This window comes from Alligator mississippiensis, chromosome 10 (assembly GCF_030867095.1).
Source record: "Alligator mississippiensis isolate rAllMis1 chromosome 10, rAllMis1, whole genome shotgun sequence".
NCBI classification, from domain to species: domain Eukaryota; kingdom Metazoa; phylum Chordata; order Crocodylia; family Alligatoridae; genus Alligator; species Alligator mississippiensis.
Genome location: NC_081833.1, coordinates 43,227,257 through 43,249,518, shown reverse-complemented (window position 1 = coordinate 43,249,518; position 22,262 = coordinate 43,227,257). Strand labels below are relative to the sequence as shown.

Here is a 22,262-nt window from a genome sequence, read left to right as displayed (position 1 = left end):
TCAACATAGCTAACCCACACAGGTAAGAATAGGCTCACAAAGTGTTTGCTATTGCATTTCAGTTACAACATGGCTGGAGAAGCCTCCACCTTTGACAGCAGTCAATTAGCTAAAGGAACAGAAGAGATCAAAGGATCACGGTGAAAAGACCAGAACCAAAGCTTTTCCTTCTGTACTCATACATGCAAGGCTTATGGAGGTGGGGAAGAATGTGAGTGCATTTGTACTGGTCTCTCAAACTTGTGGGAGGGAGGAGGGAGTGCAAAAATCAGATGATTATTTCTTCTTTCCAAAATGGAAGGATCCTACCAGGATAAGCCAGGCACCTGGACTAACACTGTACACCATGTGGTGCAGTTTCTCTGGCACCATTAATCTTGCATTTCTCCTTCCACTGTGGCACCACTACCACAGGGAGGGTACAGTCTAACTGATAACCTAGTGGTTAAAGCACTCAGAGGTAGGAGACATGGCTTAGAATCCCCTCAGACAAAGCAGGGTGCTGAACATAATCTCCAGTGTCCCAAGGTGATTTCTCTAACCACTGAAACCTAGCTGAAGAATGGAGCTCCACATTTTATTTTTTTTACTTTTTAATGAGAGTGGCTATGGCTGCTCTGCATTGAGCTCTTAATGGTAGGCATGCTTGGTGGACCAGCCCCCTGGGAGGAGTGGTTGTGGTGAAGAATGCAGTTTGGGGATCCTGTTTGGTTACAGGTTTGAGATAAGCAATGAGCTGCACACTCTTTCCAAAATGTCAGCAGCTGTGGGCATGCAAAGGAGCAAAGTCTTTGGGATCTGGGGAAACTGCTGACAAAAAGGTGATTGCCTAACAGCTTGATCACAGGTCTTACAGCCACGGCTCCTAGACTTAAGTAGAATAGGCACTCAAGTCCTGCTGTGGATCTGAGTATGAGTGATTTGCTACAGGAATCTTGAAGCAAAAAGCTGAACATTGGCCTTTGGAGTCCCAAGCTAGCACTGTAGCTACTGAAGGACAGGAGGGTACTAAAGAAGAGAAACACACATATAAAGACAGTGATTCTTTGATGGCTCATGTTCTAGCTGAACAGGCTGCTTCAAAACAGGAATCATCCCCTATAACTAAAATCAATGATAAACCATTGATTTGATAGGGCAGGCTGAGTCCAGTGTACACTTAGTTATTGAGCCCAGAGCACCTCCCGAACTTCCGAAAGAGTCTATCTGCGTTATGAAAGCAGCTGAATATACTCCAGTCACAATCAGGGTCTCTGTCAGATGCTGCAAGACAACATACCTGCCTGCGCAGAAGACAGCTATGAGGTTTGCAGCTTTGGCTGGACTAAACGAGGGAGAGAAGGTAGCTACAGATGCACAGGATTTGGATTTTATGGGTGAAAAGGCTTTCTGCATCTCCCTTCTCAGGAGGGAGAAGGGAGATGCAGAAAGCCAATTATTATCACTAAGGCCAGGTTAAGCTATGGGAGCCATTCTAGACACTAAAGCAGAATATTCCTCAAGCTGGTAGCCAATTTATACAGTGAGGGCCCATGCCACTTACCAGCTCCACAAGCACAGCTGTTGTGATCCCTCCAGCCTTATTGAAAGCCCACGGAAAATTGAGAAGTCCTGCTCCCAGAGCTGATTTCAGCATGATGAAGACAGCCCCAGCTGAGGATAAATGTGGGTTACCTCTCTCCACAGGGTGCTCGGCTAACAAGCTGATTCTGTCTCTAGCTAGCTTCTCCATCTCTGGAAGGAAAGGAGGGTGGGTTTAATGGCCCCAGAGTGGGCAGACCGTACTGACTGACAACTCTATCTGCAGTAACAATTTCTCAGGAAGGCAGTTCTGCTCATTGTCCTAGGGCCAGCTTTCAAAGACGTCTTAAGTTAAAGAGTTTATTCCCTTCCCCCCTGCCCTTTTGGAGAACAAAAGTTAAAAGGGGTAGGGCCCTCCACACTCTCCCTCACCACAGCTCCGAGTTGGGAGAAAAAAACAGCTTCTTAACCAATCAAGGGTTGGGAGAATTTGAGCCAATTAGGCAAAGCAAGCTGTGTTCAGTCATGTCTCAGTGGCTGCTAATTCAATTAGCAGTGTCTGTGGAGCAGTTGAAATAGGAGTGAAACAAGTGGCTGTGTAAGATTTTGTGGTAAAGAGATGTTTTCAAAACAGAAGAGAAAAGTGAGCTCTAGGTTTCTCTCCAGGGTCAGGGCATCATTAAATAGAAACAACTTAGGTCTGATGTATAATGCCAGCTAGATACCTGCAGACAAGAGGAACCTACCCCAACTTAACAGATCAAGAGAAAGACCCATTAATGATTTCAGTGGGATTTAGATCAGTTCTTATTGGCCTCGGTTCAGCAAAGTGTTTGAAGCATGTGCTCAAATATGCACTTATGTTTTGCTGAATTGAGGCCTTCACTGGATATTTATCTATACTTGAAGTGGCAGAATCACATTTATTAGTAGAAGTTTACTGTTTGCACTGGATTTTCCTCTGCTATTGCTTCAAAGCACTAAGCCACTCTAATGTGCTTTGCAGTAACTAAGTAACCTGGTGAACTTCCTACTCTATCCCTTGCTCCTCAACTCCTTTCCTATCACATTTGCTCTTACCTATTGCTGTGCCCATTGTTGAAATGATCAGACACATGGCCAGGCAAAGATGAGTTTCCATGGAGACCCACGCACTACTGTACACAAGCAAGGAAGGGGAAGGACCCCGCTGTGCTACACACTGTGAAAACTAGGGGTGCACCAATAGAGATGTTTTGGGTCGATACCAATAGTTGATTTTTAAGGAGCCATATCAGCCAATACTGATCCGATTCCAGTATGCAACCAGGCAGCTTGGAGACCAGTGTCGGGCTGGTAATTCTGGTGTGGGGGAAGGAAGGGTCATGGGGAGGCAGATGAAAGCCCCCACAGTGAAGGAAGGAGAGGGCTGGGGCATGGGATGGAGCTGCAAGTGGCTTGTCCAAGGGGTGCAGGGTGCGGGGCAGCTCCAACCCTGCATGCACCCTAAGAGAGCATGGGGGGCATGTGCCTCCAGATCTGCACATGGGGCGAGGGCAGGCTGCCGCTGTGGGCTGGGGCAGCACTGAGCTCCTCCAAGTAGGGGGGCTGGGCTGGGCTGTGCTCAGGATGCAGCAGTGGTGCTGAGAGAGGGCTATGGGGGGGGAGGGGACTGCAGCCACCCCAAAATTCACTGTAGCCCCCCCATAACCTCCTGAATGCAGCCTAGCCCAGCCCCACCAGGAAGAGCTCAGCACCTTCCCGGCCCAACACCTCCACTGGGAAGAGCCCAGCCCAGCCCAGCCCAGCTAGCAGTGGCAGCCTGCCCTACCCCACCCCGCACAGATTCAGGGGCACATGCCTCCTATGTCTCTCAGGGTAGGGAAGCAGCAGGAACTGCCTCCATGCCCTCTGGATGAGCTGCTCATGGCTCTATCCCATGCCTGCCCCTCCCCAACTGAGCAGTGCCTGCCCCTGCCCCACTTGCTCCCTCACCACAAGGGCCTCAATCTGCCCCCCACATTATTTTTCCCTCCCTCCACCCTTCCCACACAACAGACTTATCAGCCAATGCTGCTCTCCAAGCCATTGGGCTGCATTCCTGGCCACGTGCATGGTGTGGCTGCGTGTATACATGGGGCATTTATCAGCTGCATCAGGCAAAAAGACCATTTCTGCTACTGTCAATTTTCCCAATATTGGTGCTAATCAAATATGGGACCAATGTATAGGTGCATCTCTAGTGAAAATATAAATCAAATCTGGTCCCCATCTCAAAAACTTACAGGATGTTGATATACAGAACACCTTTACACCAATGCAAATTAAGTTGGGAGCCAGAGTAGCATACAAGTAGCTTTCCCAGGCTAAATATTTGCAATTGGTAGTATTACAGCACCTCACCACTTGGTGGTAGAGAAGCATGTAATATTGTGCACTGGAACCCACTGCCCTGGGGTAACTGCAGATGCATGCATGGGTTGCCTATACATGTGCTCAGGTGTGGGGGTGTTTTAATTACAGCAGATCCTGGACTAATTAAAATGGTTCACTGTCGCATGTATTAAATCCCCGTGTATTTCAAAATGGCCATGGGATGGCATTATCAAGCTTATTTGGCAAGGTTTAGATAAAGTACCCTCATAGCCATTTTGAAATGCATGGGGGTGATGACGAGGCAATTAATTGAGTCTGCTCTGACGTGGTCTAATTAGAATGTGAACGAGCATGTCTATAAGCAGCCATGATTCTTATGCTACTGTAGTTTTTCTGGTTTTCCATGGGATACTTTTACATGGCAGTCTAATGACCCACCAATGTGGGTGGGTGTGTTGGCTATCTACTCTGTATTGTACAACAGTTTAAAGACTAATTATATGAGTGGAAACATGTTGCATGTCCAAGCCTAAACCATAAGAAAAGAGACAACAAAAGAATACAGACAGGGAAGTACTAGGAAACAATGAGATAACAGGGGTCTGAGAGAGAGGCAGCAGTCTAGCCACAAGGCCTGTGTGAAGTGGCTAGTATTTGCTTCGGATTAGGATTCGGCCAATTCAGGGGACAGTGATTCAAATCACTGTCCTGAATTGATTCAGCTGAATCTGATTCTGAGATTCAACCGCAGCCAAACCAACTGAATCTCCCCATCCCCTGCCCACTCTCCCAGCTCTGGCTCTTAAAAGAAAAGAAAACAAAAAAAAAAAAACACATACTCACTGGCTGCTGCCAGGTGGGAGGGTGATCTTCGCTGCCCCCCACTACCCTACGGGGGGGGGGGGGGGGCTCTGCCAGAAGCCCCCCTCCCCTCCTTCCCCCCAGGTCCTGGCCCTTAAAAAAAAAAAAAAAAAGCCCCCTGGAACACCAGCTGCTGCTAGGCAGGGGTGTGGGGAGGAAGAGGGTGATCCCCGCTGCACTCCACTGCCCTGCACTGCATGGATGACTCTACCACAAGCCCCCAGAAGCCCCAAGGCCACTGCAGCAGCAGCGTGGGGGGGCTTTTTTTTTTATTTTGTTTTTTTTTTAAGCTGGGAGCTGGACCAGGCAGGGCAGCCATGGGGGGGGGCTGGGAGAGCCAGTGGGTTCAGGGTAAAGCCCCCTCATGTGGCATGGGGCAGTGGGGGGCAGCAGGGATCACCAGCTCTCCCCCCCACCTGGCAGAAGCCAGTGAGTGGAGGCTTTTTTTTAAAGAACCGGGAGCTGGGGGGCTGGGAGAGTGGGCAGGGAGGCACTCAGGGGGGCTGGGGGAGCAGCCAGGGGATGGGGTCTGGCAGGGGCCCTGCTGCGGTGTCCCCCTTGCCCCCTACTTAGCAGCATGGAGTCCGGGTCCAGCTCCCTGCTACAGCAAACGGGGACTGCCTGAATCGCCAAAGCTCTCCGAATCTTTTCCGAATTGATTCAGAAAGCTTCAAATCGATTTGGACCTTTTAGTTGTTCTCCTGATTCAATTCAGATTCGGAGATTCGACCACCAAATCAGGCCGAATTTCCCCCGAATCGAATCAGCACCTGAAGCTTCTCACAGCCCTACTAGCCACTAATTGTGAAACCTGATTCTTCTCGTTTAAGAACAACACTAAAGAGTTACAGTAATGCTTGTTCTCTAGAAATAAAACAGTTCCCCAGTCATGTTGCATTATTGTAATTGCTTTGTACACAAAAGTGAAAGAAGTATTCCTGTACGGAAGATCCCTCAGTGTGTAAGTGTTACCCAAAAACTAGGGCTAACAAACTATTAAAAAAAAAAATTGCAATTAATTGTGAAATTTAAAAAAATAGTTGCAATTAATTGCAATTTTAACTGAACAGTTAAATGATAGCACCTCCCACCCAACAGCCCAGACCCCGTGTACCCTGTGGCTCCTCACTGCCACCACCCACAGTGCACAGCCCTGGTCTACTCCATGCCTGCTCCAGACTTGCCCCAGCAGGAGCAAACCAGCCAGAACCTGCACTCACAGCCCCAACCCCACCCCACCCTGCACCTGCTACAGACTCACCTGCCCATGCTGAGCAATGGCAGTGCCCAGGCAGAAACTGCTACTCAACACAGAAGAAAAGCAGCCCTTCCCCTCACTGCTGCCAGGCCCTTCTTGCTGCAGCTGTCTGGAGCCCATACCCAGGCTGCTCTGCAGGTCCTCTGCACTGTCACCTTGCTGTGGGGCCCAGAGGCAGCAGAGAGGAGCCACAAGGCAGCCTAGGCATGGGCTCTGGATAACTGCAACAAGAATACCCTGGCAGCAGTGAGGGGGAGGGGCTGCTTTTCTCTCATGCCAAGTTGCAGCTTCTGCCCAGCTGCTGCTGCTGCTGCTGCTTTTCAGCATGGGCGGGTGTGTCTGGAGCAGGCAGAGTGGGCCGGAGTTGGGGCTGTGTGCACGGGTTCCAGTTGCTCTGGAGCTGGTCTGCTCCACAGGTCAAAAGGATGTGTGCAATTAGTGCAATTAAAAAAATTAACATATTAATTTCTGTGTTAATTGCATGAGTTAACTGTGATTGACAGCCCTGCCCAAAACACATCATCATCATCCCACCGTGTAGCAGAGGAACATGCAATGAACAAACTAAAGCCCTGATCCTGCACGTAGATCATTTAGCAAAGAACAATGCTTGAGGTCTCAGCTATCAACTATGGCACAGGATCCTACGCTAGCAGTTTTGACTGATGAAGCTGTTAAGTGTTGTGCTTAGTGCATTTTGTGCCATATACATTTTGTGTGCATTTTATACCATAGGATAATGTTATTGAACCTGCAGGCATATGAACAAAGTCATATGGAGACAGCAGCTTATCAGAGGAAAGGTTTTATATACACAATGTAAATATAAAACCAAAAAATTATTTCCTTCACCGTTACATTTTTAACTTGCAGAATGCTATAGGAAAATATGTAGGATCACATGTAATAACACTATAGATAACTTTCTTCCATAGAAGTGTGTACCAGAAAATATTCAATATTAGCAGTTTCCTGAATTTTTGTTTTGATTCTCAGCTTTGAGTTATAGTTTTTATATTAGATCATAAATCAACAGTCATGCAAGTAGGACAAGAGAATCAGATACTTTTGGCACAAGCAGAACTAGGGGCCAAATGCTGCTCTCAGTTACACTGGAGTAGAGCTAAATAATTCCATTAATATTTGTGGAATAGCCTAGATTTATACCCAGGTGACCGAGCAAAAAGTCAGACCCTCTGATGAGGCAAACTGCTTCCCACAAACTCTTGTGAGGTAACACATACCATCCTGGTTCACAGAAACCTCTACTTTATTCAGCAATAAAGCAGCTGGGCACATAGAAAGTGCCCCTGGCCAAAGGAAAGCATCCAGATCCCCCATAGCATTTTTTTTCTCTCATAAGTACTTAAATGGAAGCATGATCACTTCAGTGACAAAAGAGAATTACAAGTCTACGTGAGTGGTCTGTGTGGGTCAGAAGGTCACAGGCTCATCCCTGGGTCAGAATGTCAAGAGTTCAAGTTTCCCATCAGGACTTGGGCTCGTACTGGATTTGCCACATCCACAACTTTCCCACAAATTGAAGTGCCTTTTGGAAGCAGTTGGCTGTGGTTGGGGGAGGGAGCGAGCAGCGTAAGCAGTAATGGGAGGCTCTTATCTGGACTGCTTTATGGTCTGCCACTGCTGGTGAGTGATCCTCTTGGACTCATTTCTCCATCTCAAAGGGTAAGGTTGAGGGTTGGAGGGCCGGCCTGCAATGGGGACATTCAAAGCTGCAGTAGCCAAATAGAGGGCTCATTCATATGGAAATTCTGAGCAAAGAGTCACTGTGTCCCATATAAACCACCACAACATGATGGGCATGATACTAGATGGCAATTGGTGATGGACAGGGGGGACAAGGCTGAACTCCTCCATGAGTTCTTTGCCTCACTGTTCCTAAGCGAGGGGCAAGACACGTCTCTCACTGGGATTGTAGAGAGGCAGCAGCAGGGCGCCAGACTACCAAGCGTAGACCCTGATATGGTGCAGAGGCACTTGGAGGAACTGGATGCGTTTAAGTTGGCAGGCCCGGATGAGCTCCATCCGAGGGTACTGAAGGCACTGGCCGATGTCATTGCACAGCCACTGGCGGGAATATTTGAACACTCATGGCGCACGGGCCAGGTCCTGGAGGACTGGAAAAGGGCCAGTGTGGTCCCCATTTTCAAGAAGGGGAGGAAGGAGGACCCGGGCAACTATAGGCCAGTCAGTCTCACCTCCATCCTTGGCAAAGTCTTTGAAAAAATTATCAAGGCTCACATTTGCGAGAGCCCGGCAGGACAAATTATGCTGAGGGGAAACCAGCACGGGTTCGTAGCAGGTAGATCATGCCTGACTAATCTAGTCTCTTTTTATGACCAGGTTACAAAACACCTGGATGCAGGAGTAGGGGAAATGTCGTTTACTTAGACTTCAAGAAGGCCTTCGATACGGTATCCCACACCATACTGGTGAACAAGTTAAGAGGCTGTGACTTGGATGACTGCAGGGTCCGGTGGGTGGCGTATTGGCTAGAGGGTCGTACCCAGAGAGTCGTAGTGGATGGGTCGGTATCAACCTGGAAGGGTGTGGGCAGTGGGGTCCCACAGGGCTCGGTCCTTGGACCAATACTCTTCAATGTCTTCATCAGCAACTTGGATGAGGGAGTGAAGTGTACTCTGTCCAAGTTTGCGGATGACACAAAAATGTGGGGAGAAGTGGACACACCGGAGGGCAGGGAACAACTACAAGCAGACCTGGACAGGTTGGACATATGGGCGGAAACCAACAGAATGCAATTCAACAAGGAGAAATGCAAAGTGCTGCACCTAGGAAGGAAAGATGCCCAGCATACCTACTGCCTAGGAAATGACCTGCTTGGTGACACAGAAGCGGAAAGGGATCTTGGAGTCCTAGTGGACTCCAAGATGGACATGAGTCGTCAGTGTGACGAAGTCATCAGGAAAGCTAATGGCACTTTATTGTGCATCAGCAGATGCATGACAAACAGAACCAAGGAGGTGATAATTCCCCTCTATCGGGCGCTGGTCAGACCGCAGTTGAAATACTGCGTGCAATTTTGGGCGCCGCACTTCAAGAGGGATGTGGATAACCTGGAGAGGGTCTAGAGAAGGGTCATTCGTATGGTTAAGGGCTTGCAGGCCAAGCCCTATGAGGACAGACTAGGGCACCTGGACCTCTTCAGCCTCCACAAAAGAAGGTTGAGCGGTGACCTTGTGGCTGCCTATAAGTTCATCATGGGGGCACAGAAGGGAATTGGTGAGGCTTTACTCACCAAGGCGCCCCTTGGGGGTTACAAGAAATAATGGCCACAAGCTAGCAGAGAGCAGATTTAGACTAGACATTAGGAAGAACTTCTTCACAGTTAGAGTGGCCAAAGTCTGGAATGGGCTCCCAAGGGAGGTGGTGCTCTCCCCTACCCTGGGGGTCTTCAAGAGGAAGTTAGGCATCTAGCTGGGGGTCATCTAAATCCAGCACTCTTTCCTGCCATGCAGGGGGTCGGACTCGATGATCTATTGAGGTCCCTTCCGACCCTAACATCTATGAATCTATGAAACATCTGGTACTGATTAGCATTTTTGCCAGCCGCAGCACTAGAAGCACCAAGGACTGAACAGCCGTGCAGAATTAACTCTTCTTGCAGGGCTTGGGGGTGTTCCCTTCCCTTAGGATGGAGGCACATTGTTGGGACAATAGGGAAGTTTGCATTCCAACTGTCCAGGTCTTATGCACAGTGGAACTTCACTATCCCAGGTTGCAAACCTAAAACCTCTCACAAGCACTAATGGCCAAATCCTGTGTCCAATGTGTGCATCTACATGAGCAATTAATACAATTAAATAAACTCTGGCAGAGCTTGTGCTAAAGTCAGCTGCTCCAGGGTGCAGCATTTACACATGTGCCCTGGACCAGAGCAGTTAGAACCAGGGTGGATCAGGCCTGGGCTCCAAGTGGTGGCATCTGGACTTGGTGGGGGATGAGGGTGCCACTGGGTGGCTAGGCAGCAGGCATTCCCCGGCGCTTTAGCACCCATGCCCCAGCCAGCCCATCACAGTCTACGTGTGCATTTGATCACACATAAGTGGTCCACCATAAGATAGTACCGTCCCCGACAGTATTATTTTATGGCGGAGTTAATTACTGCACCCTAATACAGGTTCATATGTAGACAGTGACACTTTACTGCAAATCTAATTAGTCTACTCCTCAGTAAAGTGCACGTGTAGATGCACCCAGTATGCAACTACCAGGGCTAAGTAGTGAAGAGGTTGCGACCAGATTCTTCCTGTTGCTGTTACTCTAACCCTGAAGGTGCAGTAATTACATGTCATTGGTATTTCCCAATTCCACAAAGAACAATGCTCAGCAGATTCAAGCAGTGACTGACACATCAGTACCATGCCTCATCCCTAATTTTATCTCCAGCCTATTCTGTTTCTTTACACTTCCCAGGAGAGGATATGAGGATGCCCACAGAGCTGTACTTCATATATGGGGTATTCATTTTCAGCAGACTACCCAGATCCTGCTCTCAAGGCAAGATAACTGTCCCTGCATGGGGAACAAGTACACATATACCCACAGCTGCCAAAGCCCTGCCTGTATTCAGCCAGCACAATATGCAGCCGCACAAAAAGGAAAAGATAGTTGTTAAATAGTTTTGCCACCTCCTTCTGATCTCAGCTTTGGCCCATGAATTGAGACAAATTGGAGAAAAGGACTAAACCTCTGCACCACGAGGGACATTTTGCCCATATCATGCAATATCTGGCTGCTTAGTGCTGGTTCTCCATTGCACTGTGAATGCTGTCTCTGTGGAAAGCACACCTTAACATATTCTATACAAATGACTCCATGGAGCAGTCTAACATTCTCAAATTCATTTTATATTTCCCAAATATGTGACCTCTTGCTCTCAGTAAGAAGGATAAAGAGACTTTAATCAGCTGCTATAAGGAATTACAGCTGGCTAATTCTGCCTGCCACCTCAATTATATCTTTGCAGGCTAAGGTGTTTATAACCATTTAAAAGGTTCTTTTAGGCCTTCATTAGCTGTACACAAAAGAATTCAGAAATAATTGGCTTGTATGATTTAAAAGTTGGCCATTGAGCTGTAAAATACCAGCCAATGGGAAAGCCTCTTAATTTGGACTGGTTCTTTGATACAATTTCTCTCGTTTCAAAGTTGAGGAGGGGTGTGTAATCTGTTATGACACTATGAAAAAATACAGCTTCCCCATTAGTACTGACTTGAGCAAAAGAGGGAGGCTTCCCAGGTTCCCCTTAAGGCAAATGCACGCAAATTAGACCAACATGACAACCAATCAGTCAGACCTAACCAGAGTGTGGACCAAAGCCACAAGGAAAGGAAGACTCCATCCTCTCTCTCTCCCTAGAAGGGAATGCAGTAGCATAAAGATAAAGAGCCCCATGCCTTCAGGACCTGTAGGGGTTGCTGTACAGCCCTTAGGACAAATAAGACCCAAAAGTTTATCTAGACTCATGACTCTCAGCTGCTGTCATTCAACATGGAGATGAAGTCCACATAAAGAACAGGCTCTGGCATGGATCCAGGTGACCTGGCTGTTCAGATGACAATAGTGCTTGTTGCATAATAGGGTCACTAGTCTCTCCAAAGTCCACCTTGACGTTATTAAGAAGGGCAGCTGCAATCTGCTTCAGGTTGTGCCAGGTGCCTCAGGTGGCCATCAGCACATTGGTCTTGAACATGGAACTAAGTGTGTCAAGAAGGTCCCTGTGGTGCATGCATGCATGGCATGGTAGTACTAAGGCTGATGTGGGGAGTGGCTTGTGCCAATTCTTCTCCCCAGTGTTACGTACTCCCAGCAGTCATACTCTGTGTCTGTCATGGGAGAGCGAACATGCTCTCTTGGAGCATAGGCGACTGGTAGGGAGTATACATGGGTGCACGTGTCCCCGATGGGGACTTCTGCTCCCAAGCTTTCAGTCATCCATTCAGGCTACAAATCCTTCCCTCCTGTTTCTGTTTCCAGGCACTGCTTTGCTGCTACTGCCTTGAACATTACCCTGGGCACTCTCGCCTCTGCCCTGCTTCCCTGAGGTAGGAGGCACAGCATACAGATAAAGCAAAGAAATTTGGAGGAAATGTCTGACCCCAGAAAGCTCCAGCCAGTAAAGAAAGGGATCAGTGGTTTGGCCAAAAGACACTCAGATTAGAAGATAGGGAAGGTATCAGAGACAAGATGAACAAGAGTTGGCATGTCTCTAGCACCATGCCTCAAGACCATGCTTGGGAGTGCTACAGTATATCATGCCACACCCACTCTACATGAGTGGTATCCCAACACTGGTGTAGTGTATTTACCTTAGTGAGATGCTAAACATGCACAAATATGTTATCCTAAGTGAATGAGTTTATTGGCACATGCCCAGTACTGTTCTGCATTAACTCATTTTTGGCACACAGGAGCAAGCTGTGCAGCACTCCCTAATGCCATCCTTGAGGCACTGTAGACAAGCCCAGTGTGGGAGACAAATATCTACTCTCCTGGAGAATAGGAACGTACTGGTCAGCGGAGTAGGAAAAAGAAGAGGGTGGGATCAGCCATCACAAGAGGATTCTATGTAGAAGTGAGGCAGGCTGTGCAGCAGGGAAAAGGTAGTGGGATGATCAAGTGCAGTGTTTAGGCAAAGAGTTCTGTTAGAGCATTCCTGCGCATCACCAGCATCACAAATTATGATTAACTGACACACTCTCTCCTGATCTATTAACAATTGATGATATGAGTATGCCTTGCATTCTGGCATGGTGTTTTTAAGACCTCCATACATCAATGACTTAAGCCTTCTGGAGTGTCTAATAACCTTCTTCAAAGCAACTACTAAGCAAGAGTGTAAAAAAATTGGAAGGGAATGCAAGTCTGGGAGGCATCCAGCAGATGAAGTCACATGATCTCATTCGCAAAAGATTTGATTAACTTAATTGTGAACTGAGATCACTGGCCTGGTTCTCACATTCTGTGGTTATCAAATTCCCTGTAGAAGTGGCAAAGATATTTTCACACAGTATTTATTCTGGTGGATTATGCTATTATTAAATTTTGCAGATTGGCTTTCATGGTAACTTCGAAGGCCAATTGTACAACACACTAGTTAGGTTTGGGCTTGTCTGCTGTACTGTTTGGCTTCCTTCACTGCCTTCTGGTTTTCCACATTTGTTTTGAAGAAGAGCTTGGTCTAACAGTTAGCAGCTGAAGTCAGCATGCTTCCATTTCTTAGTTGCATGCTGTAAGAGTTAACAGCAGGCTAAGATAAGGCAAGATCAAATTGCAGATGGCCATTTTAGGAATCTAGGACTTGATATCTCAAATAAGACCTGGATCTTGTCCTGCACAATAATTACTATCAGATACATCAGAAGAAGTTATAAGAAATACTGTCGAAGGCAGTGATGATGTTAAAAGCCATCTTAGGTCTGAAGTAACTGAGCTTCTGCTGGAGTAGAACTGGCTGGTTAGGTCAGACTCTAAATCTGAATGTCTCTTTTGGGCACTATTGCAGTATCGTCACCAAGAGTGCAAGGACTTGAAACAAAGTCCTTTGGTGTTGCTGAAACAGTGCCATTGGCTCAATGGGCAACATCAGGCAGTTCACTTTGCCTGTCTGCTCCTCAGTTTAACTATCTGTATAGTAAGAGAGGGGAGGGAGGTAGCCTGGGAATCAGGAGACCTGGATCTTACATTTGGTTATGACATTGGTCCTGTGGCCTTGGGCAACTTGCTTCACCTTTCCAGCCTTCAGTTGGATCCACGTATCCTGCCCCCACCTTTGGAAAGCACTTGCTGGTCTATCAGTGAGAAGTGAAGCTGTTTGATATTTTCTTTTCCTGTGAATACAAGCTGGTTTTCAACCAGTTTGCTGGACCTCTGTACCCAAAGAATCTATACCACCAGCAGCCATTCCCTCCTTTCCCCGCACTACTTCTGAGTGTTAAAGATTGAGGGATGAAATAAATTTACTAAATACACCGTGAAAGCTGAAAACAAGCAGCACATTATTAGATAATAGAAGTCATCCTGAGATTAAAAAAAAAACAAATCACTCCTACAAAACACACACTGACAGGCACAATTTACAAGATCAATCCACGATTGATTGGGCTCCACAATTCAAAAAGGATGTAGAGAAACTTGTTAGAGTCTAGAGGAGAGCCACATACATGATCAGAGGTCAGGAAAACAGACTTTATGATGAAAGGCTGAGAGCTATGGGACTCTTCAGCCTGGAAAAGTGTAGGGTCAGGGGTGATCTGGTGGCTGCCTATAAGTTTATAAGGGGTGTTCACCAGGATCTGGGGGAACATCTGCCAGAGCACCCCGAGGGATGACAAGGTCGAATGGACGTAAACTCCTCCATAAACGTTTCAGGCTGAATACAAGGAAGAACTTCTTCATTGTCAAAGCCCCCAAGGTCTGGAATAGACTGCTGCCAGATGTGGTTCAAGCACCTACTTTAAACGCCTTCAAGAGAAATTTAGATGTTTATCTTGCTGGGATCCTATGACCCCTGCTGACTTCCTGCCCCTGGGGCAGGGGGCTGGACTCAAAGATCTTCCAAGGTCCCTTCCAGCCCTAATGTCTATGAAATCCCTGTGCTAAATAATATGGATTACCAAGTCTGACTTGAAAGATGGCACAGCTCAAAGCAATTTAAAAAAAAATTAAGCACATGTGAGAAAGAGGGCCTGGCAGAAATGGCACAAAAATCCTTTTCCTCTTGCTATTAGTTTGATAAGTGTTGGTCTATACATCATTCGTGTACTTCTTTATCTACCTCAGTTTGGGACTATCCTAGTTAACAAGGTACTGCCACCCTTCACTGCCCTGGAAGATTCATACACCAAAGAGCTTGTTCCTAGACTTTGCGGGGAATGTGCTAGAATGACTATAATGGTGCCCACGCTACGTATCATGTCAATTTATCTATTTTAGTGAGGGGAAAAGGATTATCAGCCTTTAAGTGAAATTGTTCAATTAGTAAAAGACTGAACTCCAGCACTTATGTTAGTGTCTTTCTTAAACAACTGAACAAACTATGTGTAGACTTAGAGTCAACTCAATGAATAGCATTTTTCTGCCTGCAATGCAGTAACGTTTGAATGTCACATTGATGGGTTCAAAATTTTAGGGAGTGTTCTCGGTTTCCAAAGGAAGAACCTGTTTATTGTGATGAAACATCAGAAAAGTTCAAAGGAGGGAAACAAATAGAGCCCCTGGCACTTGGCTAGCAGAGCCACAGCCTTCCATCAAAACAGAACTCAAAGAACCATTTGAGAGCTGGAATGAATTATTAACCCTCGCCAGCAGACCAGCTTCATCCCTGCTCTACCTCAGCTCAGCCCACTTGCCCAATACAGTTTAATGCACTGGCACTTGAAAGAGCTCTCCCCCAGGCAGGATGAAAAGGAAAGGAGAATGGAGAGACAGGGGAACAGGGAAACAAAGAAGTTCTCACACAGGAGTGCACAAAGCCTCTGCAATGTGAAGGAAGTTGCTGAATCCCTGAAAGAGAGAATGCTATGAAAAAATTGGGACCTTGAAAACTAGTGGGTGAAATGGAGAGATTCAAGGAGCCCCAGGCTGAGACAATGGGATCAAACAAGGAAGTTGACCAGCAAAAGGCACAAAATTTGCAACCCTCAAGTGTTATACATGACAGTGTGAAAGCTAGTGCCTTCAGTTTGCTTCAATTAATCCCTTAATATTTATTTCATATACACAATAATGAAATAACTCCCAAGAATTCCCTCATGCATTTTATATCAATGCCAATTACACTTTTAACTTAGAGCAGAGATGATCAACATTTTTAAATTAAAAGCCTTGTTGGAAAATGTCACTTTTCATTATTTTTTGTGAAAAATTATTCATATTGAATTTTTCATTGCTTGTAAAAAACTCCCATTTCTTTCTTTTTAAAAAGTAGAAAACATAACATTTTTGTACCTAAAACCCCCTTTCTAAGAAATAAAAGTTAATAACTTCCAATAACATTTCAATTTTTTTTTTAAATAATCATAAGTAAAGTTTGTAAAATATTTCTTTGCAATTTCTTGGAATCTGGCCCAATGTCTTAACCATTTGCAAAGGGTTTTAAAAATAAATAAATACATTTCTCATTAGGCATTGCAATGGTCTACAACTGCTTCATCCTGTCAAGTACAGTACCTAGTATCACAATTAAGGTTTTTTTTCAGTCAGTGTGTAGAACAAAAAGAAGCATTTTAACCAATTTTGTACGCAAATCTGAATGAGTGAAAGCTTTCTTAAGCCACCTTTTTATTACAGCAGATTTAAAATGAGTGCTTGGAAATATTACAAGAGTTCAAGGAACACTTTCCTTAATCAGCCTAGGATCGGATATCTTTTATTGCACCAACTATATAGTTGTGGTACCAAAAAGCTCATTTGTATCACATACAATTATACAATTAATTAAAAAAAAGATATCACCCACAAAAACCTGCATTTTCCCCACAAAAACCTGTTTCCTCCTGCATTTTTGGAGCATCATGGCTATAACATCACCCCAGTATTCACATTATTACTTAATCAGTCTAGGTATTTCCAGTTATCGGCAAATTGCCCAGTGTACAATTTTTGCTCAACTACTGTAACAAAGATGGAGATGGTTCTTTTCATTGCAACTCCCAGAGGGAGCTTGGTCCATCAGCTATTTATAATTGCATTAGGATAAAGCTTGGTATGCAAGATGTCAGCCTGATTTGGAATTATTTTACAGAACATCACATGGGTTAAGCTGTTTAACCTAGGTTCTAATCCTGACTGAGCCAATGATTTACTGCATGACCTCTGACAAGTCCTATGACCTTTCTGTTCCTCAGTCAATTCATTTGGAAAATCAGGTGAGCAGCAGCATCTCACTGGGTATGGGAGGTAAAGCAGATGCCACCTCTGAGCTAAGATTTTTTGGGTAAATATATTACAAAAGTCTGACTTCTCAGAGATTATAAAGTCAGAAGGGTACGTCTGTCTTGTCTAATCTGCTGCATAATAGGCCCTGTGCCAACTTTAGCCTATGTTTTAGAGTAGGCTACGCTGTACTGCCTTATTATGCTTCCTTCTAGTTAACTAGCCTCTAGTGAAACTAATTTTCCTTGTTTTAATATGTGTACACACTTATTCATGGATAGCGGCTTTTAGATTAATACTTTACACAATTTAGTTTTCGCTTGAAATTAAAGCAAGATCCACCGACTTGGACTTTGCTTTTGTAGAATGCAAATTTATAAGCTTAAGTTTTGAAAAAACTGTTAACATCTTGCAGCAGAAACAGTGTAACCAGAATGTTAATTCTAAAGCAGGCTTGTCCAACATACAGCCCATGGGCCACCGTGCAGCTCGCCAAGCCATTTTCTGTGGCCTGCGGTGCTGCAATAGGAAACGAAAGTAAACACTGTTTACTTTCGTTCCCACCCCTTGTCCCTCCCCTGGCCCCTCAGCAGCTTCCTAATGGCTGCTGAAGGGCTGGGGAAGAGACAAAGTCGCCACACGCACCACGTCAGCTTGATGTTGCCGATGCGGTGCGTGTGGGAAGAGGAGTAGCCATGTGCAACTTGGGACAGGATGAGTCCAGCTGGAACAGCAGGGGCTCAGCTACACATTCCCCCTACCTGCACTGGTCAGCCCTGAGCAGCACACGGCTCCGCCGCCACCCCTGCTGGCTGGTGCTGACCTGGACAGGTCTGTCCCATCCGGAGCAGCATGCAGCTGGATGGAGCCAGCCGGGTCAGCACTAGCCAGGAAAAGCGGCATGCAGCTGAAGCTGGCTTCCCACATGCTACTGGGAATGGGAGGAGCCCGGCCGGATCTATACTAGACAGCAGAAGCAGCGGCAGAGCCATATGCCACTTGAGACAGGATGGGACGAGCCTGGCCGGAGTGGCAGGGGCTCAGCTGCATTTTCCCCCTGCCTGCGCCTGTCAGTCCCGAGCGGCACGTAGCTCTGCTGCCACTTCTGCTGGTTGGTGCTAACCCGGCCAGACTCCTTCCATCCCCAGTAGCACGTGGGAAGCCAGCTTCAGCTGCACGCTGCTCCAGATGGGACAGACCCGCCTGGGTCAGCACCAGCCAGCAGAAGTGGCAGCGGAGCCATGTGCCGCTCAGGACTGACCAGCAGGTAGGGGGAAAGTGCAGCTGACCCCCTGCTCCTCTGGCTGGGCTCTTCCTGAGGTTCATTTCATGTTTGTAAAATGCTTGGAGAGCCCCACATAGATGCACTGCATAGAAATGCAAAATATATTTTTACTTATTTGGTTGGCACCTTGAGCTGAGATTTTCAAAGCTGAGTCAAAAGGCCAACTTCCATTAAAATGAATGGGATTTAAAGGGCTCCAAATCTTTTATGACAACTTTGTAACATGACTATCTACCCCTTTTTGCAAATCTCAGCCATAGTTTGGAAGCTCAGCCAAAGAACATAAGAGCTGCTGAACATAAGAGCATAAAAAGTGCCATGCTTGGTCAGCCCCATGGTCCATCTAGCTCAGTATCCTGTCCTGAACAGTGTCAGAGGTGGATGCTATAGAGGGAGAGTTTTGAACTGGTTATTTAGACCCATTTCATTGTCACTTCCTGCAGCTTCATTGTCAAAGGTCATGTGACATCTCTTCCTGATGTGATACCACTTCCTGTGAAGTCTTTGAATATGACTCACCGGCCCACTGGGTGATAAAAAGTTCGTGATCCGGCCCCACATTCAAAAAGGTTGGATGCCCCTGTTCTAAAGGATATACTTAGAAACAATCTCTTGTTTGTGAATCCTTCAAGGCCATTAGCTGGTGCAGTTTGTTCTACATCCACTTCAACTTTATTAGGTATGTCATGCAGAAGTGCCCAAGAATTTACAGGCAATTCGGCATTGCTGGTCATCTGTTGCTTCCTGAAAGCAAGCTCTGTAAGGCTGTCAGTCTTGAACATAAACAGAAAATATGTGAATAATAAATGTTTCACATGTGCAAATTTTGCTTGGCACCTCTAACTCCTTGTTAGAGTAGGTGACAACCTACCTTGCTTACCCTGAAACCCAGCACAGACTAATCTGCAGGACTTCTGTAAATTAATTCCTGTTTGACCTAGAGCATATCTTTTAGAACAAAAGCCAACCATCATTCTTTCTATGGTTAATTACCTTCACTACTAAAAATTTGGGCTTGAATTCAGGTTTGAATTTATCTGATTTCAGCTTCCAGCTATTGCACTTTCTTACACCTTTGCCTGCTAGAGGTAATTGCTATTAGACTGTAATCAAGACTGCCCTTCATCTTCTTATTTGGTAAACTAAATAGATTGAATGCCTTAAATCCCTCACTCTAAGCCACACCTTCCAATCTCCATATATTTTTTGTGACTCTTCTCTGAATTCTCTTCCTTAGCAACCTTCTCCTTAAATAGCGTGTGCTAGACCTAGACACAGTATCCCCAGTGACCACACCAGCTCAAAACAGAAAGGCTTCAATTTATAACCTCCATACCTCTGCTCAAGATTCCTGTGTTTATACATGTTGGAATCACACTAATCATTTTGGCTACAGCATTAGACTGGGGGGTTGTGTTTAATTAATTATCTGTCATGATCCCTCCTTTCTTTCCTCTGTGCCCCCCGCCCCATCATCTTCATTTTGTGTGATTGGACCTAGTGCAGTGATGGCAAGGAGGTTACATGGTTTACACTACTGAAAAGAGACTCTTAGCTGTAGCTTAAATACTATATATTCCCAGCTTTTTGAAGGATATTGAGTAACTGCTCATTTATATTGGAGCATGCATTTTTACAAATCTGTTGTACTTGGCATGAATTTTATAATCCCAAATCCTGCTGAAATAAGCAGTACAGAGACAACAGTTATTCAATACAAAATAATTTTGCCAGACACTAATGACTAAAGATTTAGGTCACAGCCATGACATGAGCTTGTTAGCAGGAGGTAACGTGTCACAGATGCCAAATCTGTTGCAGATGCTGCAGTCATGGATGACAGTGTTTATAGTCCTTGTGTCACAGTTCATTTTCATGGGAATTTGTCACAGAATGTATTAAGATATTAAATATTTCTTAAAGAAAATTGTAAAGTTAAACATATCTTCTTATGCAGTGTCTTTGCTAATCAGCCCGATGGGTTATACTCAGGACAAAGACCTAGAAGCTCATATTTTAAATTTTCCTATTTTTGAAAGCCTCCTGGCACTGGCTAAATCACAGATACTAACCCCAAGGGGAAGCAGGATACCATGCTTGTGACATCACTAGAACCAGTACTTGCACATCAAAATACATCCTATGTGAGATCACAGAATTAAGTTCCGTTGAGGCACTACTAGCAAGTGGCAGACAATCTGAAAGAAGCCTATGGGGGAAGGTGAATAGAAAAAAAAAATGTAAGCAGATCATTAAAATGCATTGCTGTATTGAGAGCAGAAGCATTCAGCACACAGATCTGTGCTTCAAATTATTTTCATTACAGTTCTAGAGTTAATTTTTATGATGGGTACATGTACAGTTCAATTGGTGGCATTCCCACCTACTTCTGAACAGGTTGCATATGCAAGTCACACATGTAGAGATGTGGTTTAATGACACTAGAAAGCAAACTTAACACCAGAAGGTTGCTGATCTGCTGGAAGTGCCTTTTTCCAGTGTTTTGGAACATGTTCTCATTCAGGTTAAAGATCCCATGACATGTATTGTAACAATAATTACAACGCATAGGTAGTCTAAAAAGATTTGTTCTCAAACAAGTCCCAAGGCTAGTTAAAAGCTATCATCTAGGGAATATTTACTTTTAGGTTCTCACATTTATCTACCCTATTCACTGCTTCACAGATGTTTGCAGCTTGGCATACAGGGGTGTTCCAAGCAACATTCAGTGATGTCCTTTCTTCAATAAAAAGGCTATCAGCAATCAAGAATGTGAAACCAGATACCAAAGCAGCACTAAAAGCACTGTTTTAACAGGATGGCAAGTGCCCTCGTCAGCAAGCAGCTCTCAGTATTCTGGGTTATAAGCAGATCCAAAGCACAGCTCCCTTCTGTCTAGGCAAAGATGCTTACCCATTTACAGCAGGGCTACACCATGTGCTAATTGGGCACCAAACAAAGAAGATAAAATCCCTGCTCTGAGAGAATCATATATAAAAAAAACAACACTTCGAGGAAGGCAAAACAGGAGCCAGCCAGTTAATATCTCTGTATATCAAATAGGATATGTTAACTGACCTAAACTTTCCAGACATCTGCTGGGAAGAGCAGTCAGCCAGGTCTGATCGCTCACATAGGTTCCTAGCCGAGATACAGGACCTCCATCTAACCCAGGAGGTGCACAGCCCCACCAGGGGAGATGCCTTGTAAGGGGTCTACAGGTGCTCGACCACCTGGGTGACAGTGATCATCGCCTGCTGGAATTCACCATCCAGCGCAAGGTGGCAAAGGCCTGCAGCAAGGCAGCAGCCCTGGACTTCAGGAGGGTGGATTTCAATGAGGTAAGGAGAATAGTCGGGGAGGCACTGAGGTCCCAGAGGGGAGAGGAGTCAGGTGTCCAACAAGAGTGATCGTGCCTTAAGGAGTCGATCTTTCAAGCCCAAAGGGAGGTAATCCCAACATGGATCAAAGGGGGCAAGAGGGTGCAAAAGCCCCCATGGCTCACCAAAAGCATACGGGAACATCTCCTAGCTAAAAAGGAGGCATACACCCAATGGAAGGGAGGGGCCATCACCAGGGAGGACTATACCTTGGTTGTTTGGGGCTGTAGGGGGGCGGTCAGGAAGGCCAAGGCAGAGATGGAACTGGGACTAGCTACCCAGATCAAGGACAACAAGAAGTCCTTTTTTAAATACATAGGGGGTAAAAAGAAGGTACCGGGTAATGTGGGGCCTCTGCAGGACACGCTAGGAAATCTGGTCGCTCCAGACAACAAAGTTGTTCGTTTAACAATTTCTTTGCCTCCATTTTTCTGAGCAGGGAACGGATCACCCCCCACACTGAGACACCTGGAGGCCCCAGGGGAGGCACACCCAGGCCTAGGGTCAGTGAGGACCAAAGTCAGGGAACTTCTGGAGGGACTGGTCATATTTAAATCAGCAGGTCCTGACAATCACCCCAGAGTGCTGAGGGAATTAGCAGAGGTCATTGCGGGACCCCTGGCACAGCTTTACAAGCACTCGTGGTGCTCTGGCGATGTGCGAGAGGACTGGAAAAGGGCCAATG

General features: G+C 45.9%; 2 protein-coding genes across 3 annotated transcripts in view; one reads left to right on the top strand and one right to left on the bottom strand.

The window, feature by feature from the left end:
* SLC38A8 (solute carrier family 38 member 8) overlaps positions 1-2,099 on the bottom strand; it is a 35,208-nt gene extending 33,109 nt beyond the window's left edge. The window contains exon 1 of the mRNA XM_014605246.3: positions 1,544-2,099. Coding sequence (XP_014460732.2) covers positions 1,544-1,732 — 189 coding nt within the window. The 5' untranslated portion in view covers positions 1,733-2,099. The remainder of the gene's footprint in view (positions 1-1,543) is intronic.
* NECAB2 (N-terminal EF-hand calcium binding protein 2) overlaps positions 1-22,262 on the top strand; it is a 441,556-nt gene that overhangs the window by 403,321 nt on the left and 15,973 nt on the right. The gene's annotated exons all lie outside the window — the stretch shown is intronic.